The 17,671-nt window shown below is 43.1% G+C and overlaps 2 protein-coding genes across 4 annotated transcripts in view; one reads left to right on the forward strand and one right to left on the reverse strand.

Annotated features, from left to right (window-relative positions):
* ABL2 (ABL proto-oncogene 2, non-receptor tyrosine kinase) overlaps positions 1-8,247 on the forward strand; it is a 104,816-nt gene extending 96,569 nt beyond the window's left edge. For all 3 annotated transcript variants that reach the window (XM_079929829.1, XM_079929830.1, XM_079929831.1), the window contains 2 exons: positions 1,722-1,895; positions 2,440-8,247. In XM_079929829.1, coding sequence (XP_079785955.1) covers positions 1,722-1,895; positions 2,440-4,139 — 1,874 coding nt within the window. In that variant the 3' untranslated portion in view covers positions 4,140-8,247. The remainder of the gene's footprint in view (positions 1-1,721; positions 1,896-2,439) is intronic.
* Positions 8,248-12,435: 4,188 nt separating this feature from the next.
* Positions 12,436-17,671, reverse strand: part of TOR3A (torsin family 3 member A) — a 41,180-nt gene continuing 35,944 nt past the window's right edge. The window contains exons 5-6 of the mRNA XM_079929971.1: positions 16,415-16,539; positions 12,436-15,826 (exon numbers count right to left, since the gene is read on the reverse strand). Of these exons, the coding sequence (XP_079786097.1) occupies positions 15,576-15,826; positions 16,415-16,539 (376 nt within the window). The 3' untranslated portion in view covers positions 12,436-15,575. The remainder of the gene's footprint in view (positions 15,827-16,414; positions 16,540-17,671) is intronic.

A 17,671-nucleotide genomic window follows, 5' to 3' on the forward strand; every position in this document is an offset into this window, starting at 1 on the left:
AATGTATGGAACTTCCGCAGCTTGGGGAGGGCACAGCTTGCCCTTTGGGCCAGATTGAGCAGCTGCCTATCACAGCAGTCTTCTTTCCTCTGTTGCTTTATATCCTATGCAGTCAAAGTGGTAGAAGTCGTAAATATTGGTCAAAGAATTGGGTGCTTCTGTGTAAACGTTTAACTTCTGTTGAATCCTTAGCTAAATATTTCTGCTTCTCTTGAAAATGTTATACTCTTTTAGAAAAGCAACCGTATCAATTTTCAAAGCTAATTTCAATTAAAAATTGCTAAGCAAAAAATTTAACATTATTTAACACACATTTTATTAAGTATTTAATCTGTGGTAAGCACTATACTAGGTCTGAGGATATAGAGATAAGACACAGTTCTTACCTTAAAAGGATGTATATTAGTTGTAAGTGAAAGAAACTTAGCTCAAACTTTTCTTAAGCAACAAGAGGAGGATTTATTGCCTCATAACCAAACCATGGAAAAGCAGGGATGGCGCTAACCTCAGGGTCACTTGAAGCCATGGACTCAAATAGCTTCAGGTCTCCTTCCCTCTTCTCTTTCCTTCCCACACCTTCACCCACCCAATATCTCTTTACGTTTGTTTCTGCGTTAATCTCATCCTCCAGGTGGCATAGAACACAGTTGTCAGCATCCTCATGTCTGTCTCGCAGCTGCTCTGTGAGAAAGGAATCTCACTGGCATGGCTTGGGTTATGTGCCGTGTACCCACGCTTGTGGGGGGTCAGTTTTGAAAAATAATTACCAAAAAAAATTGTAAATTAATTACAAAAATTCACAATTTAATTGATCCATACTTCATTTTTGTTCAGGAATGAATAGCAATGTCTGCCTTATTAGTAAAAGCTGCAAAACCCATGACTGCTTTTAATCAGCTGAGGCTTACTAATGGGGTGAACACATTTTCAGGAGCCTCACTTGCTTCACTGGCATGAAATGGAATGGATTGTATCTACCTTCCTTTTTATGCAAGGCGCAACCTGAAAATAAAAATATGTGCAAACATCCGTTTGCTTTGTTCAACCTCTGAACAAGCGCTTAGTAAACAAGGATATCCAGATGACCAATGAGCACACAAAATCACCCATCATCAGAGAAGTACAAAATAAAACAGTGAGATGGCCATTACACATCTATCCCAGAATGGCTAAAATTAAAATCAAACAAAAAAAACTAACATCAAACTTTGGTAAGCATGCATGGTAACCAGAACCTTCATACAAGTTAGTGGGGATGTAGATTGGTCCAGCCAGTTTGGGGAGGTTTGGCAAGACCCAACAAAGCTGAATTTATGTGCTCCCTGTGACCTACCTGCTCCTATACCCAGCAGACGTGCATAACACTGAAGCCAAAGACACATAGTACAATAGGATGTCCCTAGCACTATATTCATAATAGCCAAAAACTAGAAACAAATATTCATGAAGAAGAGAATGGATGAATTTTGGTGTATTCATGCATTTGAACAATACACAGCAACAAGAAAAACCCTTGCCACATGCAGTAACAGGGATGAGTCTACAGATAGAATGCTGAGCAAAAGAAGCCAGACACAAAAAATGCATAGTGTGTGATTCCACTTACATATTTTATACTCCATTCTTCAGTTCTTCTCAGTTGTATGCCTTTCTGAAAAGAGAAACTCCCATTTTTGGTCATGAAATTGTTCTTTTTATTATTCCCCTTGCCTTCCTCACAGAGGTAGCCGAGGAGCTTGGGAGAGCTGCCTCCTCCTCATCTGTTGTTCCATATCTGCCCCGATTACCTATACTTCCTTCTAAGACCCGGACGCTGAAGAAACAGGGGGAGAACAAGGAGAATATTGAAGGGCCACAAGATGCCACAGAAAATTCTGCTTCCAGTTCAGCACCAGGTATGAATGAGTCCGTAGGCAGGTAGAGTCAAACTGCCTTTTTTAAAGAGCCTTGGGGTATGATGCCTTTATTTCCACTTTCCTGCCCATTTTCCCTGAGGAAAGTGTGGCTGGCTTCTGTTTTATTTACCACTCTAGTCCTCGGCTCTGCATTGCCAGTGTTAGTAGTCCTGATCTGTCCGTCCAGCATACAACTCTGCCTCCCACTCCACCTCCTAAACTCCTGATTCCCAAATAGTTACTGTCTTTACAGTTCCGGCAACAATTTCTTCATTGAGTCTGATAGATGAAGCCAGGTTGTGCTGTAGTTTCTAGAGAAAAGTTGAATGCCGAGGTAAAAACCAGCGGATTATTTCTTTCCGTTTATATCCCATATTGCATTTGGAACAATAGCGTGAAATGATAATGTATTTATTAGTTTCCTCTGAGTCCTGCTAACACTTGACATTTAATAGATGCCAACAGCACTCTTACAGTTCAGCCTTAGTAACTCAAATGAGTCACTTCTTATTTTTCACATTACTGATTGGCCGTTTTTTATCAGGCTTCATTAGAAGTGCACAGGCCCCCAGTGGGTCCCCAGCACTGCCTCGAAAGCAAAGAGACAAGTCCCCCAGCAGCCTCTTGGAAGATGCCAAAGAGACATGCTTCACCAGAGATAGGAAGGGAGGCTTCTTCAGTTCCTTCATGAAAAAGAGAAATGCTCCCACACCCCCCAAACGCAGCAGCTCCTTCCGAGAAATGGAGAATCAGCCCCACAAGAAATATGAACTCACGGGTAACTTCTCATCTGTTGCTTCTCTACAGCATGCTGATGGGTTCTCTTTTACTGCTGCCCAGCAAGAGGCGAATCTGGTGCCACCCAAGTGCTATGGGGGTAGCTTTGCACAGAGGAACCTCTGTAATGACGACAGTGGCGGGGGTGGGGGCAGTGGCGCTGCTGGGGGTGGATGGTCTGGCATCACAGGCTTCTTCACACCACGCTTAATCAAAAAGACACTGGGCTTACGAGCAGGTAAACCCACAGCCAGTGATGACACTTCCAAGCCTTTTCCAAGGTCAAACTCTACATCTTCCATGTCCTCAGGGCTTCCAGAGCAGGATAGGATGGCAATGACCCTTCCCAGGAACTGCCAGAGGTCCAAACTCCAGCTGGAAAGGACAGTGTCCACCTCTTCTCAGCCAGAAGAGAATGTGGATAGGGCCAGTGACATGCTTCCCAAAAAATCAGAGGAAGGTGCCGCTCCGACCAGGGAGAGACCAAAAGCCAAACTTTTGCCCAGAGGAGCCACCGCTCTTCCTCTCAGAACCCCCTCTGGGGATCCAGCCATTACAGAGAAGGACTCTCCAGGGCTGGGGGTGGCTGGAGTGGCAGCTGCCCCCAAGAGCAGAGAGAGGAATGGTGGGGCACGACTTGGCATGGCTGGAGTCCCAGAGGATGGCGAGCAGACAGGCTGGGCTGCCCCGGCCAAGGCTGCGGCGGTCCTCCCGACCACTCACAACCACAAAGTGCCAGTCCTTATCTCACCCACTCTGAAGCACACTCCAGCTGACGTGCAGCTCATCGGCACAGACTCTCAGGGGAATAAGTTCAAGCTCTTGTCTGAGCATCAGGTCACTTCCTCTGGAGACAAGGACCGACCCCGCCGGGTAAAACCAAAGTGTGCCCCACCCCCGCCGCCAGGGGTGAGACTACTGCAGCATCCGGCCGTGTGCTCAGACTCCACGGAAGAGCCCACGTCAGAAACACAGGAGGGAGGGAAGAAGGCGGCTCCAGGGGCAGTGCCCATCAGTGGGAAAGCTGGGAGGCCTGTAATGCCTCCACCTCAAGTGCCTCTGCCCACATCTTCCATCTCACCAGCGAAAATGGCCAATGGCACAGCAGGTACTAAAGTGGCTCTGAGAAAAACCAGACAGGCGGCTGAGAAAATCTCAGCTGACAAAATCAGTAAGGAGGCCCTGCTGGAATGTGCTGACCTACTGTCCAGTGCAATCACAGAACCTGTGCCCAACAGCCAGCTGGTGGACACTGGACACCAGCTGCTCGACTACTGCTCAGGCTATGTGGACTGCATCCCCCAAACTCGCAACAAATTTGCCTTCCGCGAGGCTGTGAGCAAACTGGAACTCAGCCTGCAGGAGCTGCAGGTGTCTTCTGCAGCTGCTGGTGTGCCCGGGGCAAACCCTGTCCTTAACAACTTACTGTCATGTGTACAGGAAATCAGTGATGTGGTGCAGAGGTAGCCACCGTTAGCCGGGTGGGAAGATGCACACATTTCTGAGGGGAGAGGAAAAGGGACTTGTTTTCCTGTGTTCTCGTTTCAAAAAGTGGAAGACTGATACTTGAGTGTGTTTCTGTGAAGTACCTCAGATCTCTGAGTTCTCACGTTTACAGGTTCATCTCAAAAATAACAAAAAGCAAAACCCATAGGAGAGGGAAAATAGATGGGGGCAGGGCAGTTGTGGACCGGATTGAAAGCTGCACTGGGACATCAGGGAACATGCATATGTCGTGCCATGAAGAACCAAATCCAGCCCGTTCTTACCTGGAGTGATGTGAGCTGGTTAGGGCTGCTCCAGCAGGGCCGCAGGGACTGTGCCCAGACAGTGCGTTGGCTGTGGCACTCATTCTGCACCACACAGAAGGGAATTGACTTGGGGCCCCAGTAGGTACTAATGGTGATTATGCTCCAACTCATCTAACTTATTGGGTGGGACAGAAGAAAGCTGGGAATGTGCCAAGAGAAGTTTTGTTCAAGGCTGTTGGAAGCTACTGTTAGCCTCGCTTCCACAGGTCACTGCTGCAGTAAGAACTGCAGATCAGATGGCTAGATGCAAAACTGGGAAATGTGGTTCTGTCAGTATGCTTCTGTCCTGTTTTCCATAGGTGTATTAATTGGTACAGGAGGTAAAGAATGCTAGGAAGTATATTTAGGGAGATTGAAGCCTCCTAAAATCTTACATTACTTAGCAGAAGCCACTTCTCCCAGGCTAGTATATTGTTTCCAAATGGATCAGGATTGGCTTTCTGCTTGTTGGTGCCTATCTTGTAAACCATAGGCATAGGAGTCTCTTTGGTAATTCTTTTCTCCCCCTTGCTGGGCAGGCTGTCTTCCTTTATTCCTGGCAGCATTCAGGGCATTAACCAACACTGAACATTATTGAAAACAATGGTCATGTACAGGTCTCACAGGGGAATCCTTTTCTGTTACAGTGCCCCTGCATACTGACATACCGGCAAAGGACTTGAGCAGCTATATGTTTCTTTATCAACTAAAATGCCAGGGAAAGGGTGTCTTCTTGAAATCCAGTGGTCAGCCTAGAGGTCTGTGACTGAGTGGAGAAGCTGGCTTGGTCCTAATGGCTGTTTCCCCTCCCTCCCTTATCACCTTAGACCCAATCTAGGTGGAGAATAGGGAGAAGCATTCTCTCACTCTACAGTTTCAAATGAATCACCCTAAATTATTCTCACATGCTTTTCTCCTCTCATATACTCCCCCTGCCAATTGTTGTGCTTGTTTGTAAAGATCATATTGGGAATATTCTTTGATATTTATTTTATCATTTCACCTCTATTTTAAGAATGCATAGTTGAAGGAGCAAGTTATTTTCGGGGGACACCAATTAGATCCCAGAAACCTAATGATTCCTTTTCCTTCCCTATTCAGTTGTTGTTATGGAAGTTAATTAGGATTACTTCTTAATTTAGAACCAAGTCTAATTGGTTAGATATTATTAATACTTTCGACATCAGGTCTAATTCCAGTGACCACTTCATTCTCTTCTTAAAACTTTATGCCCTCTCCATTCCTGCCTCCAAGGAGAACGCAATATAAAAAAAATACATTTTTTCCTCCCAAAGGAATATTAACTTAGGAAGATAGGAATTCAACATTGATGAACAGTGAGTTTTCTTCCTGGCTCTGTCATCGATCCACTGTCAGGCCATAGCCCCATCTCTTAATCTATTAAATGGAGGTAATGATACATGTTATCAAGGGTGTTTTGCAAATAAGTGTATAGTTATCCCTTTGAGAGTCTCTCTGGAAAGCTCTTCAGTGCAGTATTGTTATATATGAATACAAGTTTTTCATTCTCTTCTTTGCTCAGCAGCAGATAATGAAATTTAAAACTGCTGAGATTATACTAATTGGGCTAGAATACTAAGGGGGGAAAAGCGTTTTGGATAGAGTTTGGCATCTTTGACCAAGGAGGAAATTTAGTTTTCATTAGAAAGAAAGGAACTGATTCTTACTGTGGGTGTTCCAGAGGAGTCCCAGGCCAAGAGAAGGATAAGAAGGGAGGAGACAATACCGGGCATTCCTTTCAGGGGTTGGGTGATCCCTGTCTGTCTGTTACCTACTGGTGGAGCACAGGCAACTAGTGATCTGGCTAATCTCCTTATAATGGTTGGAAGAGTTCCCTTTAACTTGGATTTAAAAACCAACAGTCCTCCTACCTTCTTCTTCGCCACTCTCCTTCATCATATATTTCCATAAACTTGAAATCGTTTTAGCAATTAGCCTTTTAAGGGTGGGGCAGGGAAAGCTAAAACTTTGGAATATTGTTATGCTGCTTTTTAAGTTTATCCCTGTCATTGTGGATGCAACTTGAGGGATTCTAATTGTTTTTCAGGGGATTTTTTTTTTTTTTTTTTTAAAGCAAGGGATCTTTCCTTGAGTGCTCTGAAAATAAGCCTTGGAGGAACACTACTGAGTGTATTTAAGCTCCCTGGTTTTCTCATCGAAGAACAGTCTTTGAGGGTGGGGGCTGGGTCTTTCTCAGGTGCCGCACCTGGCTCTGCCTCGTCCGCAGTAGGTGCTCAGTAAGTTCATGAACAGAATGGATTTTTTTCTCATCACTGTCAAGAGTAGCATTGACTGTTGTAGCACACCCAGCCACGTGATGCTTTAACTGTGTAACTTCAGGAGTTGAGGGCTCAGGGTTCAGGTTAAAGAGGCACTGTCAACTTACTATAAAAGTGTAACTTAGGTTTTTTCCATTATCTACTTGAAAAGGACCAGATTTTTTAAATAACCATAGGTAAATTTAAAAGTTTGAATTCAAAGCAGAGAAAACTGCTTTTAGAAACTGAAAATGTAGTTTAATTCTTATCTAGTTTGAAAACAAAGCAGATAGCAAAAGCCCTTCTACAAGGTGTTGAAAACTTTCTAAAGTGGTTATACGTATTGTATACCTTTGGGGTTACCACACCTTCAGTCTTTTCATGCACAGATAATATGATTTCAGTTTAGATTTACTACCTTAAAATGCAGTGTTTAGAATACATCTTGATTGTGCTTTACGTGAAGTATTTTCTTAAAAGGCTTTGTGTAAAAATGTGTATATTTTCCTACAGATCTCCATCATGATTTTCAGAGATATAGCCTTAAAAAAAAATTGGCCCTGAGAAATTTATTCAGTGTTTCTCCAGATGACATTGAGGTTCTTATAGTGGAGACCCTTTCTCAGCTGAATTATGGGGTTTAAGTTAGAATTTTCTTACAATTCAGTTGCAAGTTAGCTAGTAAAATAGTGCCCAGTTAATAAAATGCTGACTTTCCTAAGGCACCACCCATATTTATTTAACAAAATCATGGAGATTTTGAGCTTCAAGGATACAGTTTAGATAGTGGTTAAGAGTTTAGACTCTAAAGCCAGTCTAGAAGACAAGTCACTTAACCTTCCTGGGCCTTAGTTTCCTCATTGGAAAACAGGGATAATAATAGTAACTACCTCAGGGTTGTTGTAAGGATTAAATGAGATAATGTGTGTAGAATAGTTAGCTTGAGTGCCTGGCATGTAATGAGTACTCCATAAATGTTAACTACTACTACTATTATTATTAACGCTTATTCCAGTGAGTCTTAGCCAAGGATGTGCAACAAAATTTCTTGGGGTTTAAAAAAAGAAAAACAACAAAAAACCTGATGCGTCGGCCTCACCCCAGATCAAGAATTCCCCGTGGGGTTGGGTCTCAGCCAGTGTGTTTTCCAAGAATCTCTCCAGGTGTTTCAGACACCCAGCACTGTGTGAACACTAGCAATACCCCAACTCTTTTTTTTTTTTTTTTTTTTTTTACAGCTTAAGAAATTGGAAGAGAGGATGGTTAAGTTACTTGCCCATATTCTCAGAGCAGTTAATTAGTGGCAGAGCCAAGGCTAGAGTTGGGTCTTATTCACTTTCTCATTGTGGGGTCTTTCCACCATTCCTGTTGCCTTGTGAGACACTGCAAAAAAAAAAAAAAAAAAAAAGGCTCAGACAATCAGTCTGCACAGTGCTGCACACTTTCTAAAGCACACCTTCCTGGCATTCCCTGACCTTAAGGGACTTGAATGTTGAGTAATGGCAACACTAGCAAAGCAGGCATTCAGTAGAACTCAGTAATTTAAAAAATTATATGGGGTCATTCTTTTGGACAGACCTCAGCGACACAGCAATCTGCACTTTGTAATAAAGAAATAACAACTTAAGTTTTAAAAAACCTAGTCCTACATTCCTTTTTCTTAAAAAAACAAACTTTATTGTTCCATATCATTTTGATAGCTATGAGGTAATGTATATGAAAGCACTTTGAGAAAAGTATCAAGTGTAATATAACTATAAAGTTGTATTAGTAATGTCTATTGAGAAGTTAAAACAGTTAATTAGATGTTGATTGACTTACAAGCTTTTGCCTGTGGGGGACCTGAAAATGCAGATATATGAACAATCAGCTCTGTAATTTATCACATTTTTAAATATGAAACTGCTAAATGAATATGTGCAGGTATAGTAAGTGTTTTGCTAAAATTGTAGCTCAGTGCTGAATAACTTCAGAAAACTAGGGACCAACTTTCTGGTTTAATCTTTAAAAAATAGTAACATGTACTCACTCCAGAACAAAGAAGCTCTTCTAGGGACCTTGATTCAAGAAGAGTGTGGCCCTCTCATCCTTGAACGTTTGTCCAGCACATGCTCAGCCATTTAGTACCCTAAATGTGGGAGCAGACTCGTTACCTGTTCATGTTGACAGTGTCTTTTTTTAACCTATGTCCTGCATAGTTTTGTTGGGTTTTTTGGGGGTGGGGTGGGGTGGGGGCAGAGATGGGATGGCTGTAGAACCAGTGCACTTTGGGAATTACTTTTCTGGGATTTCCTACCAGATGTAGATGAGCTTGATATTCATCATCCCTGTTTAGTTTTTTTTTTTTCCCCCTAAGAGGAGTAGCTGAACATAGCTCACCTATTAAATTATTTAGAAAAAGAGTAAATTGCTTTGGTGGCCACATCTGAGTTTGTAACTCTACTGCATTCTGACCTCTCCCACTCCCTTCCATTTTTGCTACCGATGTCATCGTTACTATCAGGCTATGCTCCCCCAGGAGTCCATGTTGAGCTGACAGGGTTGTCTACATTTTTATTCTTGATGATTTTGGGGTTTCATCATCTTGCTTACATTAACTTGTTCTACCTGGATTTGGGGGCCATCTCTGTGCTCCAAGCATCTGTTATGACCAGTCATCTTTAGGTAAGTTTCTCTGGATATAAGTTTCTTCGTATGTATTGATGGACTTCAGCTATCTATATCTCTGTCTTAGCTTCTGTCAAGCCAGTAGCTCAGTTCTTTTGTAAATTCCTGCTTCAGTCTGGGATATGTGGGAGCAGGGGAGAAATAGGGAAAGGCAGCCCTAAGGTTGCCTGTACCTTCCACGTGACAACACAGGGAAATTGCTGTAGGCCTCACTGGTCAGAGAGGAGAGGCCTTGGGCTGGTTCTGAAACTTGTCCCACTCTTAACAGTCAGGATAGAGTTCCAGTTTTCCAGCTATCAGACTTTTAAAAATATAATACAAGGCTAGCTTTTTTTGGCAAGCTAACAGTGCCTGGAGTAACAATTACTGTTACCTGCTTTGTTGCAGCTGTTACAGCCAGAACTTCACTGCCATCCTCTGCCCTCCTGTATTACTTGGCGGGGGCGGGGGGTAGATTTCAGGGCTGCGGAATGAGCTGCACCCTGCTCCAGAGCATCTACCCAAGTGACTTGTCTTAGCTCCAGCCTGTCTTTTGTGAAGTTTACTGCAGTGTCCCAAAAGATGAGTTTCTGCTCTGGGGCTGCTGGTTTTCATGCCACCCACCTGAGGTGTATATGTTCCATTGTATCTTGAGATAACAAGTGTGCAAGATGATATTTCCTTCACTTCTGACTCAATATCCTAGATCCAAAGGACAGGAAATTAGGGAAGATTCCACCCTGTGATAATCAGGGTAAGAAGATCCAACGTTTCTCTCCGGGTGAGAAGGCCTGGGCAGGTCATCTTGATTCTGGGCTGACTTGGAGTGGTAGAGATCATTCCTAGAGGATTGTGCCTTCAAAGATGGGTTTCATGTGTTTTGCAGAAGAAAAGATTGTCAGCTAGGTTGATGTTGCACAAATATCAGACTAAAACTGGTGGAAATGAACTTTTTGGTAGCAGTGGCTCAAAGCCCCCATCAGTGAGATGTTCTCTCCACATGGGGTGCTGATTTGGTAAATTGCTGCACTTTTCTCCATCCCCTTGGTGAGCTGGGGGGAGGACGCTCTAACTGGACCCTTCCCACCCTCCAAGCGCACTATGTACAATTATGAGTTTGAAATTGTTTACCTCTCCTAGAAAAATTATATCCTTTACCCTCTCCATTGCTCTGTGACCTGAACACAGTAGCAAGGCCCTGTTACCTCAGCCTGAGGTCACAGATGGCGTGTGAGCAGATCTTCAAACCTGCAGACCATCTAAGGGAAGGGACATCTCCTTGTAAGTTGAAAGGCCAGGCCCCACACACGTGCACACCGACTATGTCCGTTCTTTGAGATTCTTTGTTCATCATTGTACTCGAAGCAGCAAGTTTCCGGATCCTGCATGTCATTCCAAGCTGCTGAGCTATGCGCACAGGGCTTGAGGTCTTGGATCATTCTACTTAACTCTAAAACACGGTGGAGGTGGACTGTCAAATGCCAGCAGGCTTTAAGAAAGGAGATACCAAGGGTGTGTATGGTTGGAGCTCGCTTAGATTTGCTTCTGAGCCTCAGGAGCTTTAAATCATGTCATAAACTTTAGTTACAGAATGGGACTTTTGGTTAGTAAAATTTTCACATATAAAGGCAATTAGTCTTCAGCATTTCTAACAACAATAACACAGATATGCCACATAAATTTATTCTTGATTCGGGAGGTACTGCAGGATCCTGCAGTGCTTTAGGGTCATTGGTGGAGAATCCAAATTCTGTACAATTCTGAAGTACCGTACCGTGTGTTGTAAGTGGCAAGAATGCCAAGAGGCAGATGTTTCCGGTAGATGAGGGCCAGATAACCAGCCTTCCTCCATTTTGACAAACCAGTTTTCACTGTGACCACTCTTCTTGGGACTTCATCATGAGGGAAATTTGCTGAGGTCTTGAGAAATCACCCTGATTAGGCTGATTGTCCTTCAGAGAAATGAGTATTCAGCAGCTAGAAGGAACAATGAGGTACTCATCTTAACAGTTCTCTAGGGCATATGTTTGAAAACCCTCATATCTCAGATCTGTGTAGAGGGTACATGCGATTGAGTCCACATTACGTACATACACTGTTGTTGTGCTCACTAAGAAAGGAGGAGAGTGAGAGAGGAGTTAATCAGATTTTTCCCTGTGGTGAATGGAAGCTGTGCCCTGGTTAGTGTGTTTGCCATGAACAGGCCGACTGAGCTGTTAATGCATGCTCAGAACCCCCTGTCTCCTGGGTAGACCCCACACTTTTCCTTCTTTGCAGTCTGATTCTGTCATGACTATCAGTGGAGAAACCCCGGTTTTGTGCTTGCTTGGCAAAAATAAGTTTGAACATTTCAAGGTGGTTGATGGAAGTTTGTCCTTAAAACGTATGATTCAGATTCTTTAAAACTTGTTTAATATTTATACCAAAGGTCACGCCCTGCAGGTGTATGTGTGGTGGGTGCACAGAGGGGGAAGTCTGGAGGGCCTACCCCTGTGTGCATTGCTAAGGGGACACAGTGAGACAATATGGGATTTAATTGAAAACACATCAATCATGGGTCACACTACCAGTGTTGTCAGGTATTTGTTCTTAATTGTTATTGTAATATATTTTCAGGTGTTTTGTTTTTCTAATTTAATACTTTCACCCTGTTGTCTGACTGTGAACTGCTAACAGTGTTAAACTTGATGTAAATAATGAGGCCCTTGAAAGGGGAATGCTGTCTGCCTGTTGTCTCACAAGGCTTGCCAACTTGTGTTTTATTTTAAATAAAGGTTGCAATATTTTATTGGCAATGTGGGCTTGTGATTGGAGTGTTTCTCCTATAATTTTAACTGATGGGTAATCTAAGCATAATTTCTCTCTCTCTCTACATAAAATAGATATCTGTAAGGTAAAGAAGCTGATTTTAGCAAGCATCCCTCTGGCATATTCTTTAGAATGGTCCTCTATGAGGGTGGCTACTCACCCTTTGATGGATTACAGTTTTGGAAATGGCCAAAGGCATCATCTGGAGCCCAGCTGATACATAAGGTGGGTGATGTGTATGTGGGTCTGTCCATCCATCCAACATGAGGTGACTGTAAAATGAGGCTTAATTCTCTCAAAGTTCATTCTGAGGACAGTTTCAAATAAGTTGTAAAAATGTTTTGAGCCAAAGCAGCATTAATGGAGTAAGTGTAGAACCTCACAGGGAACGTTCTAGTCTTGTTTGACTTGGTCTTCAATTTAAAAAAAAAATGAATGACTCATTGCTTTTAGAAGTAACATTTTAATTCAGGATGAGTAGGATATACTCAAGCGATGCACACATACAGTCCAATCAGAATGGCTGTTGTAGGGGAGCAGAATTTGCCACCCCAAAATATGCCTCTTTGGCATAAGGGTTATTTTAAGCTGGTTATCTTTAAGAAACTGCAGACACAGGCGAAACCTGAGTAACTAAGTTACCCTTTTGTAAGAGATTTACAGTTGTGAGGGAAATCTCCATTTGTAAGGGTGTCTTCCTTGCTCTACCAAGAAGAGGAGGATGAAACTCTAGAAACTTATCAGTGGAGGAGGTGAGGACGTAAATTTGCATAACAACCTCACAATTGTTTACTGTGCTTTTCCTGGTAACCGTCCATAACTGACCTACCAGCTCCAATATCTGCTTTTGTCTTTAGCTGAAAATAGTAGTTAAGGTGATAGTTTCTGCCATTTTGGAGTTAGTTTTCCTGGGTCTCTCTCATGTGTACATTTTACTAAACTTTTGTTTTTCTCCTGTTAATCTTATGTCAATTTAATTATTAGGCCAGCCAAAGATGCTAGAAGGGGAAAAGGAAAAACTGTCCTCCCTGACCCTGTAAGCATCAGTTTATACACCTCCTTAACATGCCACTTTCGGTCCTTTTCTCCCAAGCATTTCTGGTTTAGTTTAGGAAGGCTTGTTTCCGAGTCATTCAAGGAGAACCTCCCATTGTTTCCACCCACTTTCCAACCTCCCATTGTTCCACACACTTTCCACACCCGAGGCTATGGCATTTGCCAAGAAAATCATTTTAGAAACATTGTCATTAATGCATAGGAATTGGAGTTGGACTGCCCGGGTTGAATCCCACTCCTTCATTGACTAGCTCTGTGACTTAACCCAAGTTATTTAACCTCTCAGAGCCCCAATTTTCTCAGTCATTAAATGGTGATTAAATTGGTCCCTAAGTGTTAAGTATTACATGAGGTATCGACTAGGCTATAGAGCGCTTAGCACGTAGTATGACACATGGTATGTTTGCAAATGTTAGTTACCTAAAACAAAACTTGCAGGGTTCCAAGAATTAGAATGGAGGGAAAGGCCCAGCCTGGGCTTTGAGTATGGTGCCAAAACTGACAGCAGTTTTACTAGGTTTTATTATTCTTAAAACACCTAAAGTTCTGTGTGCTGAGTACTTGATAAATATTAATTCATTTAATTCTCACAGCCCTGTGAGGTGGGTACAGTTATGCTCATTTTTACAGAAGTGGAAACCAAAGTTAAACTGAAGCCAGTAGCTTTCCCCGTGGTCTCAACAGCAAGCAGCAAGTGGCGGAGCCGCTGAGCAGAGGAGTCTGGCTCCAGAGGAGTGTTCGGAACCACTGCAGCCTGCTGCTTGTTTTGGTTCCCGAGGTATGAGATTCAGACCCAATGTTTATGACATCAAACATGGCTGGCCAGTGCTAAAAGCATGTCAGCTGCTCTGTGGCTCTGAGACCTAAAGCTATAGAACATACCTTTTAAAGTGTGTATTTACAGAGTTTAGATCTGAGCATGTTACAGGATTGGGTGGCTGCATGCTGTTCCTGAAATGCTCTGGAGTGAGACAAGGAGCCAGCACCTAAAACCGGCCCCCATTTTATTGTGCAGTTAGGCCAGGTTTACGTCTCTCCCATGGGTGGTGTAAAACTAAGTTCCTTTAATTCATGTGAGTATTGATTGGGTATCTAATATTGCTCAGGCTAGGTACTGCCTAACCTAGAGGTAAATGAATTCAAGTAAATGAATGTAATAAAGTGTTAAACAGGAGAGAAGCAGAAGTGTTCCATTTTACCAGGGCTAAAGGTGAGAGGGTTGGGAGGACTGTAAATAAGAGGGCCACGTGAGGTGATGACACATATAAAAGAGCCGTGTGTAATAATTCCGTAAGTGTGGTAGAAGGGAAGAATCAAGGGAAGGGGAAAAACACATAATGAGCACCTCCTGTGTATAGAGGCACAATGTACACATTTACACATGGCCATTCAATCCTCAACGATGACTGTTTTTCTTTTTAAAGCTGGGAGCACAGGAGTGCTGTTTTCATATATATAAGGGCAGTATGCTGTGGATGCCTCTTCAGTAAGAGGTTGAGATAGCCTGGCTCAGCTGATGTGGTTCCAAAGCAAACTGAAGTAAACTGGCAGACGAGGCAGTCACCCTGTCAGCTCTGTGAGTGCCAGTATATGTCCCCCGTCTCCACCAGTCCCCATCAGTGTTACCTGGCATGTGGAATTTTGCTGAGTGAGCACGATTACTAGGGCTCAGTAAGAAGGTAAGTAAGCCGAGGGTTTTAGAAAAATACAAAATTTTAATCTTTACATATGATAAAATCATGTCAAGGTCCCTAACTTAAAAAAAAATAATTTTAATTGATTTAAATCTGCAGAGCAGAACAAGGCTTAGCCTACACTGACCTGATTTAAAAAAAAAAAAATCTTCCTCTGCACTTTTTCCTTCAGCCTGAGGCTCTTTCCTGATCTCACAGATAGAAGCTGATCAGCTTCCCTCTGGGAATAACAACTTGAAAGCTAATCCACCCAGTTCCTGCCACTGGTAAGCAGAAGTTAATTTTTCCCTTCTCTGTCGCTGAGGATACTGCAGCCTCAGGCCCAACCCCCAAGTCCAGGCATCTGCAGGCAGGAGCTGATATGCTAATAAATCCTTGGGATTTATCTCCCACATGACTTTCTCCAACCAGCTGGCTCACATTTTGGAATGTGGCTCTGTAAGGCACCAAGTGATTTTAAGAATTGGCTCTGTCTCTGATTTAAGGCCTCCCTTTTACACACCACTTGTGCTTGTGGCTGCTGGATGCTAGCCTGCCCCTCCAACCCGTTACGTCCTGGACAGTGTGCTGACAGGCCCCAGGATCCTATTAGTGGAAGGAAGGCAGCTTTGGGAAGTTGTCGTCTAGCTCTCAAGGCATGAAATAGTTAATTCTCTGGGAAACAGATTTGCATCCCTGAGAAGAGAAGAGTTGTTCCTCCTTGGGGACGTACACCATCATCTTGGCGATTTCATCTAGTGCCTCTTCCGTATACAGGAGCTCCTGGCTCAGGAAAGCATCACGTGCACACAGCCTCACGTGACGGTACTCCAGTGGCAGGAAGGGGATGAAGAAGTCAATCAGGTTTTCCTTCACAAGACAGCTGTGTCCAAAGCCACTGTCTAAAATCAAGAGCAAAGTTACATGGAGTCTGACCTGGGGCTGAACCCAACTGGAATTATGAGGTGTCCCCCACCCTTAGGCCTGGGCAAGGTTTGTTCTTATATGCCAACTCCAGGAGGGCTGTCTGAACTTTATGTCAAGAACTATGCAACTGTGTCTTCCTTTAGGGAAACAGGGCCATGATTAACTGGATGTGTGAGAGGGGGAGAGGGGCTATGCCTGCCAGGTTATGGTTTCATTGGATGGCAGAAAGCAGAAGGTGGAGTGACCCTACCTATCCAACTGGAGGCTGAGCCACTGAGGCTCTCACAGTGAGACTTTCTTCCTCAGGGTCTGCATACTCCATAGACCACTGCCTGTATGGCCACGGCCAACTACTCCCTTACAAAGGACTTTCAGAAAAGGACTTCAGCTTTCTTGGCACTTTTCTAGTGCCTATCTGAAGTTGACAACGAGATGATTATATGACGCATCCTCTGTGATCCTGAATGCCCTATCTCATGAGTACACCTTCTAGTACATACGCATCACCCTCCTCCTCCCCTCTCAACAGAGGCTTATTTTCTGCAAGGTTGGGAGTCACTTACCTGTGGCTTCCACAATCCCAGCCTGGAGTTGGGGCTCCAAGTGCTCCATCCCAATTTCTTCCCGGGACCACCCAGCCTTAAGCAGGTTCAGGACTACCTCATTGATGATATTGCCCGCAAGGTTACTGAAAGAGACAAGCCCGGTTAACAGATTCTGTTGTTGATTTTTTTAAATTGAAGTAGAGTTGATTTACAATATTGGGTTAGTTTCAGATGAACAACAAAGTGATTTAGTTTTATATATATTTTTTCAGATTATTTTCCATTATAGGTGATTACAATATTGTTGGGAAAATTTTCCATTATAGGTGATTATAATATTGTTGTTGGGAATATCGTTCCCTCTGTTATACAGTAAATCCTTGTTGCTTATCTATTTTATATAGTATCTGTAAATCCCGTACCCCTAATTTATCACCCCCCCATTCCCCTTTGGTAACCAGAACTTTGTTTTCTACGTTTGTGGATCTATTTATGTTTTGTATATAGATTCATTTGTATTATTTTTTAGGTCCCATATATAAGTGATATCACATAATATTTGTCTTTTTCTGACTTACTTCACTTAGTATGATATTCTCTAGGTCCATCCAGCAAAGGCAATATTTCTTTATTATGGCAGGTTAACATTCCATATTGTGTGTGTGTGTGTATACCACATCTTCTTAAACAAATCGTCTGTTGATAGGCATTTGGGTTGTTTCCATGTCTTGGCTATTGTAGAGTGCTGCTATGAAAACTGGATGTTAAAGAACAGCACACTAGTGCTGCTAAAGAACACTGCATGTATCTTTTCAAATTAGAATTTTTATCATTTCTGGATATATGCTTAGGAGTGGGATTGCTGGATCACATGGTAGCTCTATTTTTAGTTTTCTGAGGAACCTCCACAGTTTTCCATAGTGGCTGCACCAATTTACATTCCCACCAACAGTGCAGGAATGTTCCCTTTTCTCTACACCCTCTCCAGCATTTATTATTTGTAGACTTTTAGATGATAGCCATTCTGACCAGTGTGAGGTGATACCTCATTGTGGTTTTTTTTTTTTTTAATTTATTTTTGGCTGTGTTGGGTCTTCGTTGCTGCATGCGGGCTTTCTCTAGTTGCGGCGAGCGGGGGCTACTCTTCATTGTGGTGCACGGGCTTCTCATTGCAGTGGCTTCTGTTGTTGTGGAGCATGGGCTCTAGGCCTGTGGGCTGATCAGTAGTTGTGGCGCACGGGCTTAGTCACTCTGCGGCATGTGGGATCTTCCCGG

Source organism: Stenella coeruleoalba (genome assembly GCF_951394435.1).
Source record: "Stenella coeruleoalba genome assembly, chromosome: 1".
NCBI lineage: Eukaryota > Metazoa > Chordata > Mammalia > Artiodactyla > Delphinidae > Stenella > Stenella coeruleoalba.